We start from the raw sequence: 22,810 nt of genomic DNA, 5'->3' as shown, positions 1-22,810 counted from the left end.
CACCGGTATGGTGAGAGGATAAGGGGATGGTGAGGGGAGAACGGGATGGTTAGGGGACACGGGGGTGGTGAGGGGAGAAGGGGATATTGAGGGGACATGGGGCTGGTGAGGGGACGGGGGGGGGTGAGGGGAGAAGAGGATGGTGAGGGGAGAAGGGGATGGTGTGGGGACACGGGAATGGTGAGAGGAGAAGAAAAATGCTTTTCCCAAGTGCCTTCGGGTGACATGGGACGGTGAGGGTGGGGGGCACCCACAGGGGAGGGGGCACCCCAGGAGCACCCATGGGTGGGGAGGGGGTGGGGTGGCACAGGACACCCATCAGAGTCCAGAGATGTATAAAGAGAGTTATTAATTAGAAGCCCCTAATTATCAACCCAGATGCTGATTTCTCCTCGGGGTTGGGGGGGCCATGGAGGGGAAGGGGGGGGGGGTCCCCAAAGTGGAGGGTCTTCAAGGTGGGTGTCACAAGGAAGGGAGTCCCCAAAGTGGTGGGTGTCCCCAGGGGAGGGGTCCCCAAAGTGGGAGTTCTTAAGGTGGGAGGGGTCCCCAAAGTTGAGGGGGATGTCTCCAAGGTGGAAGGGGGGGGGGAGGTCACTGAATGGGAGGGTGTCCTTAAGGTGAGGGGTCCCCAAAGTGAAGGGAGGCGTCCCCAAAGTGGGAGTCCTTGAGGTGGGGGGGGTCCCCAAGGTGGGTGTCACTAAGGTGGGGATGTCCCCAAAGTAGGGAGGGAGGGTCCCCAGGGTGAGAGGGGATCCCCAAGATGGGTGTCCCCAGGGGGAGGGGAGGTCCTCAACGTGGGTCACCGAGGTGGGGGGGGTCCCCAAGGCGCAGGGGGTCCCCGAGGTGGATGTCACAGGGTGAGGGGGGTCCCGGGGTGGGGGGACCCCCAGCGCTACCTCCCAGCTCTGCTCACTGCCAGGCGTGGGGGGGAGGGGGCACAGGGGGAGAGTGGGGGGTGACACCGGTGTGTGGGGGGGTCCCCCAGGGCCGGGAGGGGTCCCCACTTCCTCTGTTCCCATTTAACCCTTCACCCCCTCAGCTTTTGTATTTCCCCTCTCTCTTTTTCCCCTTTTTCCCCCTTTTTTTCCGTTTCAGCCTTTTATTTATTATGAAGCCGACTCCGAGCATCTCCCCGAGCCCCCCCACCCCCGCGGCTGTGGGACCCTCCCCGCGCGTGGGCCGGGGGCGTGGGGGGGGGGGGGGGTCCAGAGGCACCACCCCCCGCCCCTCCCCCCACGGCGTGTGAATAAAAAGCGTCTGGCTGGTGCTGCTCGTTCCCTCTGGAGCCCGTCAGTGGGGGGCTACGGGGGGCTATATGGGCTATGGGGGGCTATATGGGCTATAAGGGGGCTATGGGGGGCTGTAGGGGCTATGCTGAGGCTATGGGGGGCTACCAAGATACTATGGGGGCTATGAGGAGGCTATGGGGGGCTATGAGGGGGATATGAGGAGGCTATGGGGGGCTATATGGGCTATAAGGAGGCTATGGGGGGCTATGAAGGGGTTATAGGGGATATGAAGGGGCTATATGGGCTATGGGGGGCTATATGGGCTATAAGGGGCTATAGGGGCTATGAGGATGCTATGGGGGCTATGGGAGCTATGAGGGGTTTATAGGGGCTATGAAGAGACTATGGGGGGCTATGAGGGGGCTATAGGGGCTATGAGGATGCTATGGGGGCTATAGGGGCTATGGGGGGCTATGAAGGGGCTATAGGGACTATGAGAAGGCTGTGGGGGGCTATGAAGGGGCTATAGGGACTATGAGAAGGCTATGGGGGGCTATGAGGAGGCTATAGGGGCTATGAGAAGGCTATGGGGGGATATATATGGTGTCTATAGGCTTCGGGGATGCCTATAGGGATATATGTGGGTGCCTACAGAGTTATGGGGGTGTCTGTATGGTCATGTGTGTGTCTATAGGGATACGTGTGTGTGTGTCAGTAGGGTTATGGGGGTGTCTATAGGGATATATGTGGGTGCCTATATGGTTATGGGGGATGCCTATAGGGATCTATGGGGGTGTCTATAGGGTTAAGGGGGTGTCTGTAAGGTTATGGGAGTGTCTCTAGGGGTACGTAGGAGTGTCAGTAGGGTTATGGGGGTGTCTGTAGGGATACATGTGGGTGTCTATAGGGTTAAGGGGGTGTCTGTATGAGTGTCAGTACAGTTATGGGATGTCTCTAGGGATATATGTGGGTGTCTATAGGGTTAAAGGGGTGTCTGTAAGGATCCGAGAGGATCCCCAATGGATCCTGGGCAGAACCCCCCAAAAAAGACCTCAACGGACCCAGGACAGAGGCTGGATGGATGCTGGATGGATCCCAACCGGATCCCAGCACAGAACCCAAACAGATCCTGGACAGTCTCCCCCAAAAAGACCTAAATGGACCCAGAGCAGAGGCTGGATGGATCCCAAATGGATCCCAGGCAACCTCCCCCTCCCCAAAAGGCTCTGAATAGACCCAGAATATAGCCTGGATGGATCCCAGCCCAGAGACAAAACAGATCCTGGATAAACCTCCCCAAAAAGACCCTAAATGGACCCAGGACACAACCTGGATGGATCCCAGCCCAGAGACAAAACAGATCCTGGACAAAACCCCCCCAAAAAGGCCCTAAATGGACCCAGGGCAGAGCCTGGATGGATCCCAGACAAACCCCCCCCTCCCCAAAAGGCTCTAAATGGACCCAGGACACAACCTGGATGGATCCCAGCCCAGAAACAAAACAGATCCAGGATAAACCCCCCCAAAAAGACCCTAAATGGACCCAGGACACAACCTGGATGGATCCCAGCCCAGAGACAAAATAGATCCCGGACAACCCTCCCCCCAAAAGACCCTAAATGGACCCAGGGCAGAGCCTGGATGGATCCCAGACAACCCCTCCCCCCTCCCCAAAAGGCTCTAAATGGACCCAGGACACAACCTGGATGGATCCCAGCCCAGAGACAAAACGGATCCTGGACAAAACCCCCACAGAAAGACTCTAAATGGACCCAGGGCAGAGCCTGGATGACCCCTGGATGGATCCCAGCCAGATCCCATTTGGCCCTTGCACCTGCTTTGGGATTTTGAGGCTTTTCCCCTTTTTTTCTGCAGCTTTTCCTGGATGACACCAAAGTGAAGAACTTCATCACTTGCTTCAAAGGTACTGGGATCCCCCCAAAAGCCCCCCAAATCCTCCCCCTCAAAAATGACCCCTCAAAATGCCCCCAAAAACCAAAATCCTCCCAAAATTATCCCCCAGATCCTCTCTGACCCCTTCCAAAGACCCAAATCCCACCCTAAAACCCCCACAAATAAGCCTCCCAAATCCCCCCAAAAAACCAAACCCCAACTCCCCCTGACCTCAAAAGCCCCCAAATCCCAACAATCCCCCTCAAATCCCCCCAGAGCATCCCAAAACCTCCCAAATCCCCCCCAAAAAGCCTCCAAATTCTCTCCAACCCCCCAAAAAATGTCAAAATCCACCCAAACCCCCCAAAATATCCCCCCAAACAATCCCCAAAGTCTCCAAATCCCCTCAAATCACCCCAAAAAACACAAAAGCCCCCCAGAAACCCCCAAATCCTCTCCAGCCCCCCCAAAATAAATCCCCCGAAAATCCCCAAAGCCCCCAAATCCCCCCCAAAAAACCCCAAATCCCCTCCAACTCTCTCCAAAAGCAATCAAAATCCCCCCAACCCCCCCAAATCTCCTCAGAACCCCTCCAAAAAACCAAATCACCCCAAAATCCCTCCTCCCCATCACCATTCAGTAGCGTTTTAGCCTTAATTAGGGTCTTTAATTAGAGACTCATCTTTATTTGGGGTCTCATCTGTATTGGGGGGGCTGTGGAGTGGGGAGAAGATACTCTCATCCCCTTCATGGCCTTCGTAGGTGCCAAAACATCCTCCTCTCAACCTAATTTGCATATTAATCACCGCCTTAATTAACCACTTCCTGCCCTTAACTGCTCCCAGGCACTTGGTAACACTGATCCCTACTCACCCCCCCCCCCCCCCCCCCCGTCCCCCAAACCTCCCTCAGCCCCTTCAAATCGCTTTCCCATTAAGGAACACCCCCCTTTCTCCGGTGTTAATTAGGGGAGGGTTAATTAACGAGGGTGTGAGGTTAATTAACGTTGCCTTCCTCACTCACCTGGAGCTGAACCCCGGCAGCCTCTATGGGAGGGTTCATTATGGAGAATTGGGGGTTAGTTAGGAGGGTTGGGGTTAATTAGGAGGGTGGGAGTTAATTAGGAGGTTTAGGGGTTAATTAGTGGGGTTACTTAGGGTCCATCCTGGCAGGTATCACCTTCCTCTTCCTCACTCCCTTAGCAGTGGTTGTTCTGAGCAGCTTTAATCATGAGAGGACTGAGGGTTGGAGGTTAATTAGGAGGGTTGGAGGTTAAATTAGGAGGGTTGGGGTTAATTAAGAGCACTGGGGGTTAATTGTGGGAAGGGGTTATCCCAGCAGACGTTGCCTTTCACATCTTCTTCTTCCTCACCCTCCCTTAGAATCGCAGTGGTTGTTTTGAGGGGGTTAACCATGGGGGGACTGGGGGTTAGTTAGGGGCGTTGGAGGTTAATTAGGGGGATTGGAGGTTAATTAGGAGCACAGGGAGTTAATTCAGGGAAGGGGTTAATGATGGTTTATCCCAGCAGACGTTGCCTTCCTCCTCCTCATTTTCTTCTTCCTCACCCTCCCTTAGAACCGCAGTTGTTCCAAGTGGGTTAATCATGGGGACACTGGGGGTTAGTTAGGGGGGCTGGAGGTTAATTAGGAGGGTTGGAGGTTAATTAGGAGCACACGGAGTTAATTGTGGGAAGGGGTTAATGATGGTTTATCCCAGCAGACGTTGCCTTCCTCCTCCTCTTCTTCCTCACCCTCCCTTCGCAGCCCCGCAGCGGCCGTTCCCAGCGGGCTAACCACGAGCGGCGATGCGGCTTAATTAAAAGGGGGGGCTGTTAATTAAGGAGAGGCGCGGGTTAATGAGGGTCCATCCCGGCAGACGTGACCTTCCTCACGTTCTTCTTCACGCGGCTGGAGCGGAACCGCAGCGGCCGCTACGAGCGCGAATTCCCGTTCGTGTCCCGCTGCGGCGCGGAGCGCAACCTCCTGCGCTGCGAGCACAGACCCATCGTCTTCACCCGCCTCCTGCCCCCGGACGCCTCCTCCTCAGCCTCCTCCTGCTCCCGCCGCGCCGTGCTGTCGTTCTGCGGCGGCGGGGAGCGGCTGGCCGCGCCGCTCCGGCCCGAGGCGCTGGTGATGCTGCCGGAGAACGGGCGCTTGTACCACCCGGCGCCGGGCCGGGCGGGGGGCGCGGGGCCGGTGCGCTCGGCGCTGGCTCTGGAGTGGGGGTCCCGCTTGGAGTACGAGCAGGGGCCGGAGCAGCCCCCGACTCACTTTTGGTGGGAGGGGAAGAGGTATCGGCTCACGGGGGAGCTGGTGCAGCTGCTGCGGGGAGGGGAAGGGGCGGGGGAGGCGGAGAGCGGCGGAGCCGCGGGGCGGGGGTGAGGCTTGGAGGGGGTGGGAAGGGGCATTGCATGGCCCCGGGCGAGGAGGAGGAGGAGGCAGAGCTGGTGCTCAGCCACACCGTGTGGCTGATGCTGTGGTGAGGTGAGCGTTGCTGGTGCCAGGGATGTGGGTGTTGTGTGTGGGTCCCCCCACTGTGATATTAAAGGTCTCTGGCAATTGAAATGAGCCTAGAGGTGATGGGTGCCACTGCAGCAGTGTGGGTGCAGCTGTGGAGAGGTTGGTGCTGCTATGGTGAGGTTGGTGCAGCTGTGGTGGGTGACACACGGTGCTACTGCCACAGTGTGGGTGTCCCCACGGGTGCTGCCACGGTGACAGTGTTGCTGCCACACTGTGGGTGCCACTGTGGTGATGTTGGCTGGTGTGTAGAGGGAAGGGAGGTTCTTCAGAGGGATGTGGCCATGGGCTGAGGTTGTCCGAGGGCAAGGAGCCAGCAGCGTGCCCAAGGGGGCAAGAAGGCCAGTGGCAGCCTGGCTGGGCTGAGCAGTGGGGTGGCAGCAGCCCCAGGGCTGTGCTCAGTGCTGGGCCCCTCACTCACTGCCACAGGGACACTGAGGGGCTGCAGGGAGAGAAGATGCACTGGGAAGCTCTGGGCTAAATGAGGGTACCTGAGGCAAAGGTTCAGTCTGCAGAGAACGAGGCTCAGAGGAGACCTGATCACTCTGACTCCCTGGCTGTGGCTGAGAGGGTCGGTCTCTGCTCCCAAGTTAAAAGCTACAGGCCAAGAGGAAAGGGGCTCAGGGTGCCCCAGGGGAGGTTGAGGCTGGAGCTGAGGCAGAACTGTTTCCCTGAGAGGGGTGTCAGCCCCTGTGCCAGGCTGCCCAGGGAGCTGGGGGAGTGCCCAGCCCTGGAGGGGTCCCAGAGCCGTGGGGCTGAGGTGCTTGAGGGCCGTGGCTCAGTGGTGCCTGTGGCACTGTGGGGTCAGGGTTGGACTCCAGCAGCTCAAAGGGCTTTTCCATCTGTAATTCTCTGGTCAGTGCCCTGTGTGCCAGAACAGCAGCCAGCTCTCTCCTTGGTCCATTAAAAGCAGAAGAGCTCCATCCCCTCCGCTGAGCTCTGCCACTTCCTCCTGCCAAGCATCCCAGGAGGACTTGGGTTAATCGGGCAAGGTGGGGTTGGCTTTAATGAACTCACCATAACCGAGTGGCACAGCCCAGAGCCCGGCACAGCGCCCCGAGGTGAAGCTTCCCTGGGGGGGGGATGCTACAAGCTGAAGTAGTCGATGGCTCCGTAGCGCTGGAGGCTGGTCGCCCACACGGCGTCTGCTCTACCCGCGCTCGCCAGCAGCCGGCACAGCTCCGCCGGGAAACCCTCCTCCCCCTGCGTGGGGGTGTGGTGGCCGGAGCCCCGCGGCGGCTGCGAGTAGCCCACGAGGCGCAGGTCGGGCAGGGCCGCGCAGGGCCGGGCCAGGCCGCCCAGCGCCGCCGCGCTCAGGGGGGTGCCGAGGAGACCGAGGCAGCGCAGGCGGCGGCAGCGGCGCAGCGCCGGCAGCAGCAGCTCCAGCTCCGTGTCCCCCAGCTGACACTCCAGCAGCTCCAGCTGCAGCAGCGAGCACGAAGCGGCTTCCAGCAGCGTCCGCAAGGGTTGCAGGAGGCTGGGGGACGTGAGGTTGTGGCCGCTCAGGTCCAGCTGGAGCAGGGAGGGCGCGTGGAGGCTCGAGGACAGGAAGATGAGGTCGGAGGGGAGCAGGCAGCAGAAGGCCAGCGCCAGACTCTCCAGGGGAGTCTGCAGCTCGCTGGGAGGACAGGGTGGGGTGGCAGAGTGGGGAACCCCCAAAGCACCCCCAAACCACCACGAGGCTCCCCCACCTCCAAATCCCCTGAGGCCCTCCCCAAACCAGCCACAGACCCCTAAAACCCTGAGGCTGCCCAAATTCCACCCCCAGGATCCCCCAAAATCCCTCAGCTCCCTCAAAGTCTCCCCCAACCCCCGTGAGGTATCCCCAAAGCTCCTGAGACCAGACCCCTGAGCTGGGGCAGAGCTGCTCTGGGACTCCATCTCCTCATAAGTGTAGACAGTTGCACAGTGCCAAACTGGGCAACTCCCCTAAAACCCCCTGAGCCAAGGCAGAGCTGCTGTGGGACTCCATCCCCTCTTAAATCTTTGCCCACAGGGTGTAGACAGTTCCCCAATGCCAAACCCCAACCCCAAAACACCCTGAGGCTGCCCAAAACATCTTCAGGCACCCCAAACCCCTCTTTTATGCCTCCCCTGAGCCGAGGCAGAGCTGCTGTGGGACTCCATCCCCTCTTAAATCTTTGCCCAAGGGGCAAATGCCAAACCTTCCAAACCTTCCCCCCAAAACACCCTGAGCCCCCCCAAAACCCCCTGAGACCAGCCCCCTGAGCTGAGGCAGAGCTGCTGTGGGACTCCATCCCCTCTTAAATCTTTGCTCACAGGGCAAATGCCAAACCTTCCAAACCCTGTCCCCAAAACCCCCTGAGACCAACCCCTGAGGTAGTGCAGAGCTACTGTTGGACTCCAGCCCCTCTTAAATCTGCCCCCACAGGGTGTGGGTGATACCCCAATGCCACCCCCCCCCACACACACACATTCCCTCCCGCTGCAGCGTGTGAAGGTTTTGGAGTCCCTCCCCCAGCGGGCAGCTTACCCCAGGAGCTGCCTGAGTCTCCCAGAAAGCCTGGAGGAGTACAAATCGAGTTCCTTGAGGGCAGGCAGGGCCCGGAGGTGAGCGGCCAAGCAGCGGATGCCGGCGTCCGTGCCCGGGGGCCGTGCGGCGCACGTCCACGTTGCTGTAGGGCAGCTTGAGGCTGCGCAGCGCGGGGAAGCGGCCGAGGTGAGGCAGCACTGCGCACAGCCCCGCCAGCCCCAGGTTGTTGAAGCGTGAAACAACTCTGCGGACGGCGGCAGGCTCCAGGGAGTCCAGCAGGGAGACGACGGTGGAGACGGAGAGCTCCTCGGCGTGGAAGTCGCGGCAGAGCAGGCGCAGGGGGGCGCAGGGCGAGCGGAGGGCGGCGCGCAGCAATAGGCGCGTAGCAATAGGGCACCCCTAAGCCAGCCCCCATCAATAGGGCATCCTATAGCACCCCTAAGCCAGCCCCCATCAATAGGGCATCCTATAGCACCCCTAAGCCAGCCCCCATCAATAGGGCATCCTATAGCACCCCTAACCCAGCCCCCATCAATAGGGCATCCTATAGCACCCCTAAGCCAGCCCCCATCAATAGGGCATCCTATAGCACCCCTAAGCCAGCCCCCATCAATAGGGCATCCTATAGCACCCCTAACCCAGCCCCCATCAATAGGGCATCCTATAGCACCCCTAAGCCAGCCCCCATCAATAGGGCATCCTATAGCACCCCTAAGCCAGCCCCCATCAATAGGGCATCCTATAGCACCCCTAACCCAGACCCCATCAATAGGGCATCCTATAGCACCCCTAAGCCAGCCCCCATCAATAGGGCATCCTATAGCACCCCTAAGCCAGCCCCCATCAATAGGGCATCCTATAGCACCCCTAACCCAGACCCCATCAATAGGGCATCCTGTAGCACCCCTAACCCAGACCCCATCAATAGGGCATCCTATAGCACCCCTAACCCAGCCCTCTATCTATAGGGCATCCTATAGCACCCCTAAGCCAGCCCCCATCAATACGGCATGCTATAGCACCCCTAAGCCAGCCCCCATCAATAGGGCATCCTATAGCACCCCTAAGCCAGCCCCCATCAATAGGGCATCCTGTAGCACCCCTAACCCAGACCCCATCAATAGGGCATCTTAGAGCACCCCTAACCCAGCCCCCATCAATAGGGCATCCTATAGCACCCCTAACCCAGACCCCATCAATAGGGCATCCTATAGCACCCCTAACCCAGCCCTCTATCTATAGGGCATCCTATAGCACCCCTAAGCCAGCCCCCATCAATAGGGCATCCTATAGCACCCCTAACCCAGACCCCATCAATAGGGCATCTTAGAGCACCCCTAACCCAGACCCCATCAATAGGGCATCCTATAGCACCCCTAACCCAGACCCCATCAATAGGGCATCTTAGAGCACCCCTAACCCAGCTCTTTATCTATAGGGCATCCTATAGCACCTCTAATCCAGCCCCCCATCAATAGGGCACCCCACAGCACCCCTAGATCTGCACCTCATCAATAGGGTACCCCTAACCCAGCCCTCTCTCAATAGGACCTCCCATAGCACTCCTAACCCTATCCCCCATTAATAGGGCACCCTATAGCACTCCTAACCCAGCTCCCCATCAATAGGGAACTCCAGGGCAGGACCCCTCTTAATGAGGGGTACCCCCAGCACCCCATAAAGGAAGCCTACAGCAGGATCTCCAACACCCCCCTTCCCTCCCTGGGCCCCCCTGTGCTGCCCTCACACCCCTCGACCCCCCTCAGCTGCCCTCACCCCCCCTCGATCCCCAGGGTCCCCTTCAGCTGCCCTCACCCCCCCCAATCCCCGGGGCCCCCTTCATCTGCCCTCAATCCCCCAGTCCCTGGGGACCCCTTCAGCTGCCCTCACGCCCCCCAATCCCCGAGGCCCCCCTCAGCTGCCCTCACGCCCCCCAATCCCCGGGATCCCCCTCAGCTGCCCTCACGCCCCCAGTCCCCGGGGACCCCTCAGCTCCCCTCACGCCCCCCCAATCCCCGGGGACCCCTCAGCTGCCCTCACTCCCCACAATCCCCGGGGTCCCCCTCAGCTGCCCTCACGCCCCCAATCCCCGGGATCCCCCTCAGCTGCCCTCACGCCCCCAATCCCCGGGATCCCCCTCAGCTGCCCTCACCCCCCACAATCCCGGGGGACCCCTCAGCTGCCCTCACGCCCCCCAGTCCCCGGGGACCCCTCAGCTCCCCTCACGCCCCCAATCCCGGGGGACCCCTCAGCTGCCCTCACGCCCCCCAGTCCCCGGGGACCCCTCAGCTGCCCTCACGCCCCCCAGTCCCCGGGGACCCCTCAGCTCACCTCCCGCCCCCAGTCCCCCGGGACCCCTCAGCTGCCCTCACGCCCCCCAGTCCCCGGGGACCCCTCAGCTCACCTCCCGCCCCCAGTCCCCGGGGACCCCTCAGCTGCCCTCACGCCCCCCAGTCCCCGGGGACCCCTCAGCTCACCTCCCGCCCGCCGCCCCGCTCCCGCCGGGCCCCTCACGGCCGCGCTTCCAGGCATTGGCACTGCACCCCGGCACCGCCCCTCCGCCAATCAGAGCGAGAGTTTCACCACGGAAGGCGGGCCCGGCGTCGTTACTAGGTGCCGCCTGCCATCCTCGCCCGCCCATTGGCTGCCGCCGTGTCTGTCATCGCTTCCTCCCTTCTTATTGGCTGAAGGGCGGCGGCAGCGGGAAGTTCGGTCTGAGCCCCAGACGCTGCGGTCCCTGCGCGGCTCCGGGAGGTCTCGGATCGCCCCGGGCCGGGGAACGGCCCCGCTCCGCACGCCATGGAGCGGCAGCGGGAGGTCAAGGCCCTGCTGAAGAGCTGGGAAGCGGCTTTTGTCCGGGAGCAGCGGAGGAAGCCCGGCCAGGTGCCCGCTGCGGGGGGCGGGGATGGGGAGGGGCGGCGGGGCAAAGTGGGGTTTTAATGGGGTTCTGAGGGGAAAGGTGGAGTTTTGAGAGGAAAAGTGAGGGGTTTTGTGAATTTCTGAGGAGCAAGTGGGAATTGGGAGGAGCTTGGAGGGGAAAAGTGGGGTTTTGGTGGAGTGTTGAGGGGAAAAGTGGGGGTTTGGTGGATTTCTGAGATACAAGTGGGATTTGAGTGGAGCTCTGAGGGGAAAAGTGGGGGTTTTGTGGAGTGTTGAGAAGAAAAGGGGTTTTAGTGGAGTTCTGAGTGAACAAGTGGCGATTTGGAGGATTTTTGAGGGTAAAAGTAAGTTTTTGATGCGGTTCTGAGGGGAAAAATGGGTTTTGGCAGAGTTTTGAGGGCAACAGTGGGTTTTACTGGAGTTTTGAGGGGAAAAGTGGGGGTTTGGTGGAGTTTTGAGGGGAAAAGTGTTTTACTGTGGGGTTCTGAGGGGAATAAAGGTTTTTGTAGAGCTTTAAGGAGAAAAGAGTGGGGTTGGTTGTCTGGTGAGGGGGAACAGTGGAGATTGGTGGGGTTCTGAGGGGAAAAGTGCGGGCTTGGTGGAGTCTGGAGTGGAAAGGTGGAGGTTCGGTGGGGTTTTGAGGGTGAAAGTGGGGTTTTGATGGGGTTCTGAGGGGAAAAGTGGAGTTTTGGTGGAGTGTTGAGGGGAAAAGTGGGTTTTTTTTGTGGAGTGTTGAGAAGAACAGTGGGTTTTACTGGAGTTTGGAATGAAAAAGTGAGGGTTTTGGTGGAGTGTTGAGGGGAAAAGGGGTTTTAGTGGAGTTTGGAGTGAAAAAGTGGCGATTTGGTGGATTTTTGAGGGTAAAAGTAGGTTTTTGGTGTGGTTCTGAGGGGAAAAATGGGTTTTGGTGGAGTTTTAAGGAGAAAAGAGTGGGGTTGGTTGTCTGGTGAGGGGGAACAGTGGAGATTGGTGGGGTTCTGAGGGGAAAAGTGCGGGCTTGGTGGAGTCTGGAGTTGAAAAGTGGAGGTTCGGTGGGGTTTTGAGGGCGAAAGTGGGTTTTTGATGGGGTTCTGAGGGGAAAAGTGGAGTTTTGGTGGAGTTTTGAGAGGAAAAGAGGGGAGTTTGTGAATTTCTGAGGAACAAGTGGGAATTGGGAGGAGCTTGGAGGGGAAAAGTGGGGTTTTGGTGGAGTGTTGAGGGGAAAAGTAGGGGTTTGGTGGATTTCTGAGATACAAGTGCGATTTGAGTGGAGCTCTGAGGGGAAAAGTGGGGGTTTTGTGGAGTGTTGAGAAGAAAAGGGGTTTTAGTGGAGTTCTGAGTGAACAAGTGGCGATTTGGAGGATTTTTGAGGGTAAAAGTAAGTTTTTGATGTGGTTCTGAGGGGAAAAATGGATTTTGGCAGAGTTTTGAGGGCAAAAGTGGAGGGTTTGTGGACTTCTGAGGAACAAGTGGGAATTTGGAGGAGCTTTGAGGGTATAAATGAGGTTTTGGTGGAGTTTTCAGATGAAAAGTGGAGTTTTGGTGGAGTGTTGAGGGAAAAAGTGGGGTTTTGGTAGAGCTTGGAGTGAAAAAGTGGGGGGTTGGTGGGTTTTTGAGGGTAAAAGTGGGGTTTTGGTGGGGTTTTGAGGGGAAAATGGGTTTTTTGTAGAGTTTTAAGGAGAAAAGAGTGGGATTGGTGGTCTGCTGAGGGGGAACAGTGGAGATTGGTGGGGTTCTGAGGGGAAAAGTGCAGGCTTGGTGGAGTCTGGAGTGGAAAAGTGGAGGTTTGGTGGGGTTTTGAGGGCGAAATTGGGTTTTTGATGGGGTTCTGAGGGGAAAAGTGGAGTTTTGGTGGAGTTTTCAGATGAAAAGTGGGGTTTTTTGTGGAGTGTTGAGAAGAACAGTGGGTTTTACTGGAGTTTGGAGTGAAAAAGTGGGGATTTGATGAATTTTTGAGAGTAAAAGTAGGTTTTCGGTGTGGATCTGAGGTGAAAATGAGTTTTTGTGGGGTTTTAAGGGGAAAAGTAAGGTTCTGGTGGAGTGTTGAGGGCAAAAGTGGGGTTTTGGTGAGATTCTGAGAGGAAAGAATTGGGTTTTGATGGTGTTGTGGGGAGAAAGTGGGATTGTGGTGTAGTCTTGAGAGGAAAACTGGGTTTTGGCAGAGTTTTGAGGGCAAAAGTGGGGGATTTGTGGACTTCTGAGGAACAAGTGGGAATTAGGAGGAACTTTGAGGGGGAAAGTGAAGTTTTGGTGGAGTGTTGAGGGAAAAAGTGGGGTTTTGGTGGAGCTTGGAGTTAAAATTGGCTGTTCAATGGGTTTTTGAGGGCGAAAGTGGATTTTTGATGGGATTCTGAGGGGGAAAATGGATTTTTTGGTGGAGTTTTAAGTGGAAAAGTGGAGGTTTGAGAAGAAAAGTGGGGATTTGGTGGACTTAAGAGGAACAAGTGGGATTTTGGAGGAGCTTTGAGGGGAAAAGTGGAGTTTTGGTGGGGTTTTTAGATTAAAAGTGTGGGTTTGGTGTATTTTTAAGGGCAAATGTGGGATTTTGTGGACTTTGGAGTGGTAAGGTGTGGGTTTGGTGGATATTTGGGGCAAAAGCGGGGTGTCTTGTGGTTCTGAGGGAAAAAGAGAGGGTTTGGTGGTCCACTGAAAGGAAAATGAGTTTTTGTGGAGTTTTAAGGGGAAAAGTGGGGTTTTGGTGGGGTTTTAAGATGAAAAATGCAGTTTTGGTGGAGTTTTCAGATGAAAAGTGGAGTTTTGGCTGCCCTCACGCCCCCCCAATCTCCGGGGTCCCCTTCAGCTGCCCACACCCCCCCCAATCCCTGAGGCCCCCCTCAGCTGCCCTCACGCCCCCCCAATCCCCGGGATCCCCCTCAGCTGCCCTCACACTCCCCCAATCCCTGAGGCCCCCCTCAGCTGCCCTCACCCCCCACAATCCCCGGGGACCCCTCAGCTGCCCTCACGCCCCCCAGTCCTCGGGGACCCCTCAGCTGCCCTCACGCCCCCCAATCTCCGGGATCCCCTTCAGCTGCCCTCACGCCCCCCAATCCCCGGGGACCCCTCAGCTGCCCTCACGCCCCCCCAATCCCCGGGGACCCCTCAGCTCACCTCCCGCCCCCAGTCCCCGGGGACCCCTCAGCTGCCCTCACGCCCCCCAGTCCCCGGGGACCCCTCAGCTCACCTCCCGCCCGCCGCCCCGCTCCCGCCGGGCCCCTCACGGCCGCGCTTCCAGGCATGCGCACTGCACCCCGGCACCGCCCCTCCGCCAATCAGAGCGAGAGTTTCACCACGGAAGGCGGGCCCGGCGTCGTTACTAGGTGCCGCCTGCCATCCTCGCCCGCCCATTGGCTGCCGCCGTGTCTGTCATCGCTTCCTCCCTTCTTATTGGCTGAAGGGCGGCGGCAGCGGGAAGTTCGATCTGAGCCCCAGACGCTGCGGTCCCTGCGCGGCTCCGGGAGGTCTCGGATCGCCCCGGGCCGGGGAACGGCCCCGCTCCGCACGCCATGGAGCGGCAGCGGGAGGTCAAGGCCCTGCTGAAGAGCTGGGAAGCGGCTTTTGTCCGGGAGCAGCGGAGGAAGCCCGGCCAGGTGCCCGCTGCGGGGGCGGGGATGGGGAGGGGCGGCGGGGCAAAGTGGGGTTTTAATGGGGTTCTGAGGGGAAAGGTGGAGTTTTGAGAGGAAAAGTGAGGGGTTTTGTGAATTTCTGAGGAGCAAGTGGGAATTGGGAGGAGCTTGGAGGGGAAAAGTGGGGTTTTGGTGGAGTGTTGAGGGGAAAAGTGGGGGTTTGGTGGATTTCTGAGATACAAGTGGGATTTGAGTGGAGCTGTGAGGGGAAAAGTGGGGGTTTTGTGGAGTGTTGAGAAGAAAAGGGGTTTTAGTGGAGTTCTGAGTGAACAAGTGGCGATTTGGAGGATTTTTGAGGGTAAAAGTAAGTTTTTGATGCGGTTCTGAGGGGAAAAATGGATTTTGGCAGAGTTTTGAGGGCAACAGTGGGTTTTACTGGAGTTTTGAGGGGAAAAGTGGGGGTTTGGTGGGGTTTTGAGGGGAAAAGTGTTTTACTGTGGGGTTCTGAGGGGAATAAAGGTTTTTGTAGAGCTTTAAGGAGAAAAGAGTGGGGTTGGTTGTCTGGTGAGGGGGAACAGTGGAGATTGGTGGGGTTCTGAGGGGAAAAGTGCGGGCTTGGTGGAGTCTGGAGTGGAAAGGTGGAGGTTCGGTGGGGTTTTGAGGGTGAAAGTGGGGTTTTGATGGGGTTCTGAGGGGAAAAGTGGAGTTTTGGTGGAGTGTTGAGGGGAAAAGTGGGTTTTTTTTGTGGAGTGTTGAGAAGAACAGTGGGTTTTACTGGAGTTTGGAATGAAAAAGTGAGGGTTTTGGTGGAGTGTTGAGGGGAAAAGGGGTTTTAGTGGAGTTTGGAGTGAAAAAGTGGCGATTTGGTGGATTTTTGAGGGTAAAAGTAGGTTTTTGGTGTGGTTCTGAGGGGAAAAATGGGTTTTGGTGGAGTTTTAAGGAGAAAAGAGTGGGGTTGGTTGTCTGGTGAGGGGGAACAGTGGAGATTGGTGGGGTTCTGAGGGGAAAAGTGCGGGCTTGGTGGAGTCTGGAGTTGAAAAGTGGAGGTTCGGTGGGGTTTTGAGGGCGAAAGTGGGTTTTTGATGGGGTTCTGAGGGGAAAAGTGGAGTTTTGGTGGAGTTTTCAGATGAAAAGTGGGGTTTTTTGTGGAGTGTTGAGAAGAACAGTGGGTTTTACTGGAGTTTGGAGTGAAAAAGTGGGGATTTGATGAATTTTTGAGAGTAAAAGTAGGTTTTCGGTGTGGATCTGAGGTGAAAATGAGTTTTTGTGGGGTTTTAAGGGGAAAAGTAAGGTTCTGGTGGAGTGTTGAGGGCAAAAGTGGGGTTTTGGTGAGATTCTGAGAGGAAAGAATTGGGTTTTGATGGTGTTGTGGGGAGAAAGTGGGATTGTGGTGTAGTCTTGAGAGGAAAACTGGGTTTTGGCAGAGTTTTGAGGGCAAAAGTGGGGGATTTGTGGACTTCTGAGGAACAAGTGGGAATTAGGAGGAACTTTGAGGGGGAAAGTGAAGTTTTGGTGGAGTGTTGAGGGAAAAAGTGGGGTTTTGGTGGAGCTTGGAGTTAAAATTGGCTGTTCAATGGGTTTTTGAGGGCGAAAGTGGATTTTTGATGGGATTCTGAGGGGGAAAATGGATTTTTTTGGTGGAGTTTTAAGTGGAAAAGTGGAGGTTTGAGAAGAAAAGTGAGGATTTGGTGGACTTAAGAGGAACAAGTGGGATTTTGGAGGAGCTTTGAGGGGAAAAGTGGAGTTTTGGTGGGGTTTTTAGATTAAAAGTGTGGGTTTGGTGTATTTTTAAGGGCAAATGTGGGATTTTGTGGACTTTGGAGTGGTAAGGTGTGGGTTTGGTGGATATTTGGGGCAAAAGCGGGGTGTCTTGTGGTTCTGAGGGAAAAAGAGAGGGTTTGGTGGTCCACTGAAAGGAAAATGAGTTTTTGTGGAGTTTTAAGGGGAAAAGTGGGGTTTTGGTGGGGTTTTAAGATGAAAAATGCAGTTTTGGTGGAGTTTTCAGATGAAAAGTGGAGTTTTGGCTGCCCTCACGCCCCCCCAATCTCCGGGGTCCCCTTCAGCTGCCCACACGCCCCCCAATCCCTGAGGCCCCCCTCAGCTGCCCTCACGCCCCCCCAATCCCCGGGGTCCCCCTCAGCTCCCCTCACGCCCCCCAATCCCCGGGGTCCCCCTCAGCTGCCCTCACGCCCCCCACAATTCCCGGGGACCCCTCAGCTCCCCTCACGCCCCCAATCCCGGGGGACCCCTCAGCTGCCCTCACGCCCCCCAGTCCCCGGGGACCCTTCAGCTGCCCTCACGCCCCCAGTCCCCGGGGACCCCTCAGCTGCCCTCACGCCCCCCAGTCCCCGGGGACCCCTCAGCTGCCCTCACGCCCCCCAGTCTCCGGGGACCCCTCAGCTGCCCTCACGCCCCCCAGTCCCCGGGGACCCCTCAGCTCACCTCCCGCCCGCCGCCCCGCTCCCGCCGGGCCCCTCACGGCCGCGCTTCCAGGCATTGGCACTGCACCCCGGCACCGCCCCTCCGCCAATCAGAGCGAGAGTTTCACCACGCAAGGCGGGCCCGGCGTCGTTACTAGGTGCCGCCTGCCATCCTCGCCCGCCCATTGGCTGCCGCCGTGTCTGTCATCGCTTCCTCCCTTCTTATTGGCTGAAGGGCGGCGGCAGCGGGAAGTTCGATCTGAGCCCCAGACGCTGCGGTCCCTGCGCGGCTCCGGGAGGTGGAGTTTTCAGATGAAAAGTGGAGTTTTGGTGGAGTGTTGAGGGGAAAAGTGTGGCTTTAGTGGACCTTGGAGTGAAAAAGTGGAGATTTGGTGGGTTTTTGAGGGCAAAAGTGCGTTTTTTGTGGGATTCTGAGGAGAAAAAGGTTTTTTTGTAGAGTTTTAAGGAGAAAAGAGGGACGTTGGAGTTCTGCTGAGTTGGAAAAGATGCAGATTGGTGGGGTTCTGAGGCACCAGTGGGATTTTGGGGGAGCTTTGAGGGGAAAAGTGGAGTTTTGTTGGTGTTTTCAGATGACAAGTGTGCTTTTAGTGGATTTTGGAGTGAAAAAGTGGGGGGTTGGTGGATATTTGAGGGCAAAGGTGGGTTTTTGTTGGGGTTCTGAGGGGAAGATGGGTTTTTGTGGAGTGTTGAGGGGAAAAGTGGTGCTTTGGTGGGGTTCTGATGAAAAAGTTGGGCTTTGGTGTAGTTTTGAGGGGAAAAGTGAGCTTTTTGTGAGTTTTGAAGGGAAATGTTGGGGTTTGGTGGAGTTTTAAGGGGGAAAAAGTGGGATTTTGGTGGAGTTCTGAGGGGAAAATTGGGGAGGTGATTTGAGGGAAAAAAAGTAGTGTTTTTGTGGTGGTGTTTGGACAAAAAGATAGAATATTGGGGTTTTGGTGGTGAAATCTCTACCAGGAGGCTGCAGTGAGCTGGAGGTCGGTCTCTGCTCCCAGCTAGTGAGTGACAGGCCAAGAGGAAAGGGGCTCAGGGTGCCCCAGGGGAGGCTGAGGCTGGAGCTGAGGCAGAACTGTTTCCCTGAGAGGGGTGTCAGCCCCTGTGCCAGGCTGCCCGGGAGCTGGGGGAGTGCCCAGCCCTGGAGGGACCCCAAAGCCCTGGAGCTGAGGTGCTGAGGGCTGTGGGTCAGTGGTGGCCGTGGCAGGGTGAGGGCTCAGGGCTGGGCTCCAGCAGCTCAAAGGGCTTTTCTAACTCAAATGATTCTGTGGTTTGCTCCCTGCAGCTGTGGCATCATCACAGATGCCAGTCCTGGGTCGCTCAGCACCATCTGCTGCCACGGCCTCCGCGGCCGCTACGTCACCGTCACTATCCTGGGCCGGGAGGAGCAGTTCACTCTCTGTGAGGTCGAGGTCTACACTGTCCACCCCGAGCCATGAGGGGCTTTTAAGGGGGACAAGGTGAGGAGTTTCCCCCCTGGCACCAGGACCCTCTGACATCAGATGCCCCTGGAGGCTCCCTGTCGTCAGAACCACCCTAATAAACATCCCCACGGGGCCCCTTTGTGCATCACCATCCCCATCCCATAGGCTCCACAGGACCATGGCATCACCATCCCCACCCCGTGGGCTCCACAGGACCATGGCATCACCATCCCCACCCCGTGGGCTCCACAGAACCATGGCATCACCATCCCCACCCCGTGGGCTCCACAGGACCATGGCATCACCATCCCCATCCCATAGGCTCCAGAGGACCATGGCATCACCATCCCAACCCCACGGGACCTCCAGCCTCTTTCCATCACCACCCTTGAGGCCCATGGGGTTCCACCATCCTCATCCCCACTCTGTGGCTCCCCAGGACCTGTGGTGGCCACCTTGGGGTGGGGCTGGCCGTGGGAGGTCACTCACTCGCCCGTGAAGCCTTTGGAGATGGAGTGGAAGGAGGTGAGTTCCACCGAGTCCAGGTAGGGCGGCCCCATCTCTGTCAGCACCTTCCTGAAGGAGTGGAAGGCCGAACCCTCAGCATACACGTTGTCCTGGTACACCTGGAGGAGGGGGGAAACTGGTGGGGTTACCTAGATGTTGGGGTCCACCTCACATACCCCCCGAGTCTGAGGGTCCCACTCACCTCGTCAGCCATGAGGAAGAGCCTCTCCTCGAAGGCGAATTTGATGACGGCCTCAATGCACTGACGGCTCTGGACCTGCCCTGGGAGGGGGGAGAAGGGGGGAGGTTGGCATAGCGGAGTGGGGGGGTCCAGTCCCACTCCCACCATGGGTTTGGGGGGCCCAGTCCTGCTCCTGATGGGTTTTGGGGGGCTCAATCCCTTTTCCTGATAGGTTTGGGGGCCCAGTCTTGCTCCCTATGGGTTTGGGGTATGGGCTCAGCCCCACTCCTGATGGGTTTTAGGGGACTCAGTCTAGTTTCCCATGGGTATGGGGGGGCTTAGACCCCCTCTCCTGATAGGTTTGGGGGACCCAAACTGCCTCCCTATAGATTTGGGAGGAGAGTCATCCCCACTCCTGATGGGTTTGGGGGGGCTTAGCCCCTGCTCCTGATGGGTTTTGGGGCCTTCACCCCACTCCTGATGGATTTGAGGGGACTCAGTCCCACTTCCTATGGCTTTTGGAGGGTCTCAACCCAGTTCTTGGGTATGTTTTGGAGGTCTTAGTAGGACCAGTAAAGCACTGGGGGTCTCAGAATGGGACTGGGAGGGCACTGGGAGCTCACAGCCCTGGTACCAGAAGTCCCATCCCAACCTCAGGGTCCCATCCCAGCCCCAGGGTCCTATCCCCAGGGTCCCATCCCAGTCCCAGGATCCCATCCCATCCCTGATATCCCACCCCTGGGGTCCAATCCCACCCCTGGGGTCCCATCCCAGTCCCATCCCATCCCATCCCTGGGGTCCCATCCTAACCTCAGGGTCCCATCCCATCCCTGGAGTCCCATCCCATCCCTGGGGTCCCATCCCATCCCACCCCTGAAGTCCCATCCCTGGGGTCCCATCCCAACCTCAGGGTCCCATCACACTCCTGGAGTTCCACCCCTGGGGACGCATCCCACCCCTGGTGTCCCATCCCAGTCTCATCCCACCCCTGGAGTCCCATCCCAGTCCTATCCCGTCCCACCCCTGGGGTCCCATCCCACCCCTGGGGTCCCATCCCATCCTGTCCCATCCCATCCCACCCCACCCCTGGGGTCCCATCCCACCCCTGGAGACTCATCCCATCCCTGTGGTCCCATCCCATCCCACCCCTGGGGTCCCAACCAGTCCCATCCCATCCCAAACCTGGGGTCCCATCCCACCCCTGGCGCCCCATCCCACCCCTGGGATCCCATCCCATCCCACCCCTGGGGACTCATCCCAACCCTGGGGTCCCATCCAGTCCCATCCCATCCCACCCCTGGGGACCCATCACATCCCATCCCAACCCTGGGGTCCCATCCCATCCCACCCCTGGGGTCCGATCCCAACCCTGGGGTCCCAGCAGTCCCATCCCATCCCACCCCTGGGGTCCCATCCCATCCCACCCCTGGGGTCCGATCCCAACCCTGGGGTCCCAGCAGTCCCATCCCATCCCACCCCTGGGGTCCCATCCCACCCCTGGGGTCCCATCCAGTCCCATCCAATCCCATCCCATCCCAGCCCTGGGGTCCCATCCCATCCCAGCCCTGGGGTCCCATCCCATCCCAGCCCTGGGGACTCATCCCATCCCACCCCTGGTGTCCCATCACATCCCATCCCACCACTAGGGTCCCATCCCCTCCCAACCCTTGGGTCCCATCCAGTCCCATCCCATCCCACCCCTGGGGTCCCATCCCATCCCAACCCTGGAGACCCATCCCATCCCTGAAGTCCTATCCCTGGGGTCCCATCCCAACCTAGGGTCCCGTCCCACCCCTGGGGTCGCATCCCACCCCACCCCTGGGGTCCCATCCCATCCCACCCCTGGGGTCCCATCCCATCCCTGGGTTCCCATCCCACCCCACCCCTGGGGTTGCATCCCACCCCACCCCTGGGGTCCCATCCCATCCCTGGGTTCCCATCCCATCCCACCCCTGGGGTCCCAACCAGTCCCAACCCATCCCAACCCTGGGGTCCCATCCCATCCCACCCCTGGGGCCCCATCCCACCCCTGGGGCCCCATCCCACCCCTGAGGCCCCATCCCATCCCTAGGGTCCCATCCCATCCCACCCCTGGGGTCCCATCCCACCCCTGGGGACTCATCCCATCCCTGTGGTCCCATCCCATCCCACCACTGGGGTCGCATGCCATCCCATCCCACCCCTGGGATCCCATCCAGTCCCATCCCAATCCTGGGGTCCCATCCCACCCCTGAACTCCAATCCTTGGGGTCCCATCCAAACCTCAGGGTCCAATCCCACCCCTGGGGTCCCAGCCCTGTGGTCACATCCCACCCCTGGGGTCCCATCCCAGTCCTATCCCATCCCACCCCTGAGGTCCCACCCCTGGGGTCCCATCCCACCCCTGGGGTCCCATCCAGTCCCATCCCATTCCATCCCATCCCACCCCTTGGGTCCCATCCCATCCCACCCTTGGGGACTCATCCCACCCCTGGGGTCCCATCCCATCCAATCCCACCCCTGGGTTCCCATCCTATCCCAACCCTGGGGTCCAATCCAGTACCATCCCATCCCATTCCATCCAACCCCTGGAGTCCCATCCCACCCCTACGGACCAATCCCACCCCTGGGGTCCCATCCCACTCCACCCCTGGGGTCCCATCCCACCCCTGGGTTCCCATCCCACCCCTGGGGTCCCATCCCATCCCAAACCTGGGGTCCCATCCCATCCCACCCCTCGGGCCCCATTCCACCCCTGAGGCCCCATCCCATCCCTAGGGTCCCATCCCATCCCACCCCTGGAGTCCCATCCCACCCCTGGGGACTCATCCCAACCCTGGGGTCCCATCACATCCCATCCCACCCCTGGGGACTCCTCCCAGCCCTGGGGTCCCATCACATCCCATCCCACCCCTAGGGTCCCATGCCATCCCACCCCTGGGGTCCCATCCCATCCCACCCCTGGAGTCCCATCCCACCCCTGGAGACTCATCCCATCCCTGGGGTCCCATCCCATCCCACCCCTGGGGTCCCAACCAGTCCCATCCCATCCCACCCCTGGGGTCCCATCCCACCCCTGGCGCCCCATCCCACCCCTGGGATCCCATCCAGTCCCATTCCAATCCTGGGGTCCCATCCCACCCCTGAACTTCAATCCTCGGGGTCCCATCCAAACCTCAGGGTCCCATCCCACCCCTGGGGTCCCACCCCTGGGGTCGCATTCCATCCCCGGATGGGACGCCAGGGGTCGGATGGGACCTTAGGGGTGAGATGGCACTGGATGGGACCCCAGGGGTGGGATGGGATGGGACCCCAGGGGTGGGATGGGATGGGACCCCAGGGGTGGGATGAGTTTCCAGGGGTGGGATGGGATGGATCCCATCTCATCCCACCCCTTGAGTCCCATCCCAGTCCTATCCCATCCCACCCCTGGGGTCCCATCCCACCCCTGGGGTCCCATCCCACCCCTGGGGACTCATCCCACCCCTGGAGACTCATCCCACCCCTGGGGTCCCATCCCACCCCACCCCTGGGGTCCCATCCCACCCCTGGAGACTCATCCCACCCCTGGGGTCCCAACCAGTCCCATCCCATCCCACCCCTGGCGCCCCATCCCACCCCTGGCGCCCCATCCCACCCCTGGGGCCCCATCCCATCCAATCCCACCCCTGGGGACTCATCCCAACCCTGGGGTCCCATCCAGTCCCATGCCATCCCACCCCTGGGGACCCATCA

The 22,810-nt window shown here is 59.0% G+C and overlaps 2 protein-coding genes across 2 annotated transcripts; one reads left to right on the top strand and one right to left on the bottom strand.

Moving 5' to 3' along the window:
* Positions 1-225: 225 nt before the first annotated feature.
* On the top strand, positions 226-5,504 carry LOC133626380 (UPF0598 protein C8orf82 homolog). Its single transcript, XM_062005144.1, has 3 exons — positions 226-233; positions 3,107-3,153; positions 4,999-5,504. Exons 1-3 carry the CDS (start codon positions 226-228, stop codon positions 5,502-5,504), a joined length of 561 nt encoding a protein of 186 aa, XP_061861128.1.
* A 1,114-nt stretch (positions 5,505-6,618) lies between these two features.
* LOC133626379 (leucine-rich repeat-containing protein 14-like) lies at positions 6,619-22,301 on the bottom strand. The gene is given in 7 exon segments (XM_062005143.1): positions 6,619-7,257; positions 8,134-8,249; positions 8,251-8,532; positions 18,343-18,427; positions 18,898-19,034; positions 19,118-19,197; positions 22,283-22,301. Coding segments are annotated over 7 exon segments (1,251 nt in total). The 3' UTR covers positions 6,619-6,725.
* Positions 22,302-22,810: the final 509 nt, after the last annotated feature.

This window comes from Colius striatus, chromosome 11, assembly GCF_028858725.1.
Source record: "Colius striatus isolate bColStr4 chromosome 11, bColStr4.1.hap1, whole genome shotgun sequence".
In the NCBI taxonomy this organism is placed as follows: Eukaryota; Metazoa; Chordata; class Aves; order Coliiformes; family Coliidae; genus Colius; species Colius striatus.
This window is presented reverse-complemented; position numbering and strand designations above follow the sequence as displayed.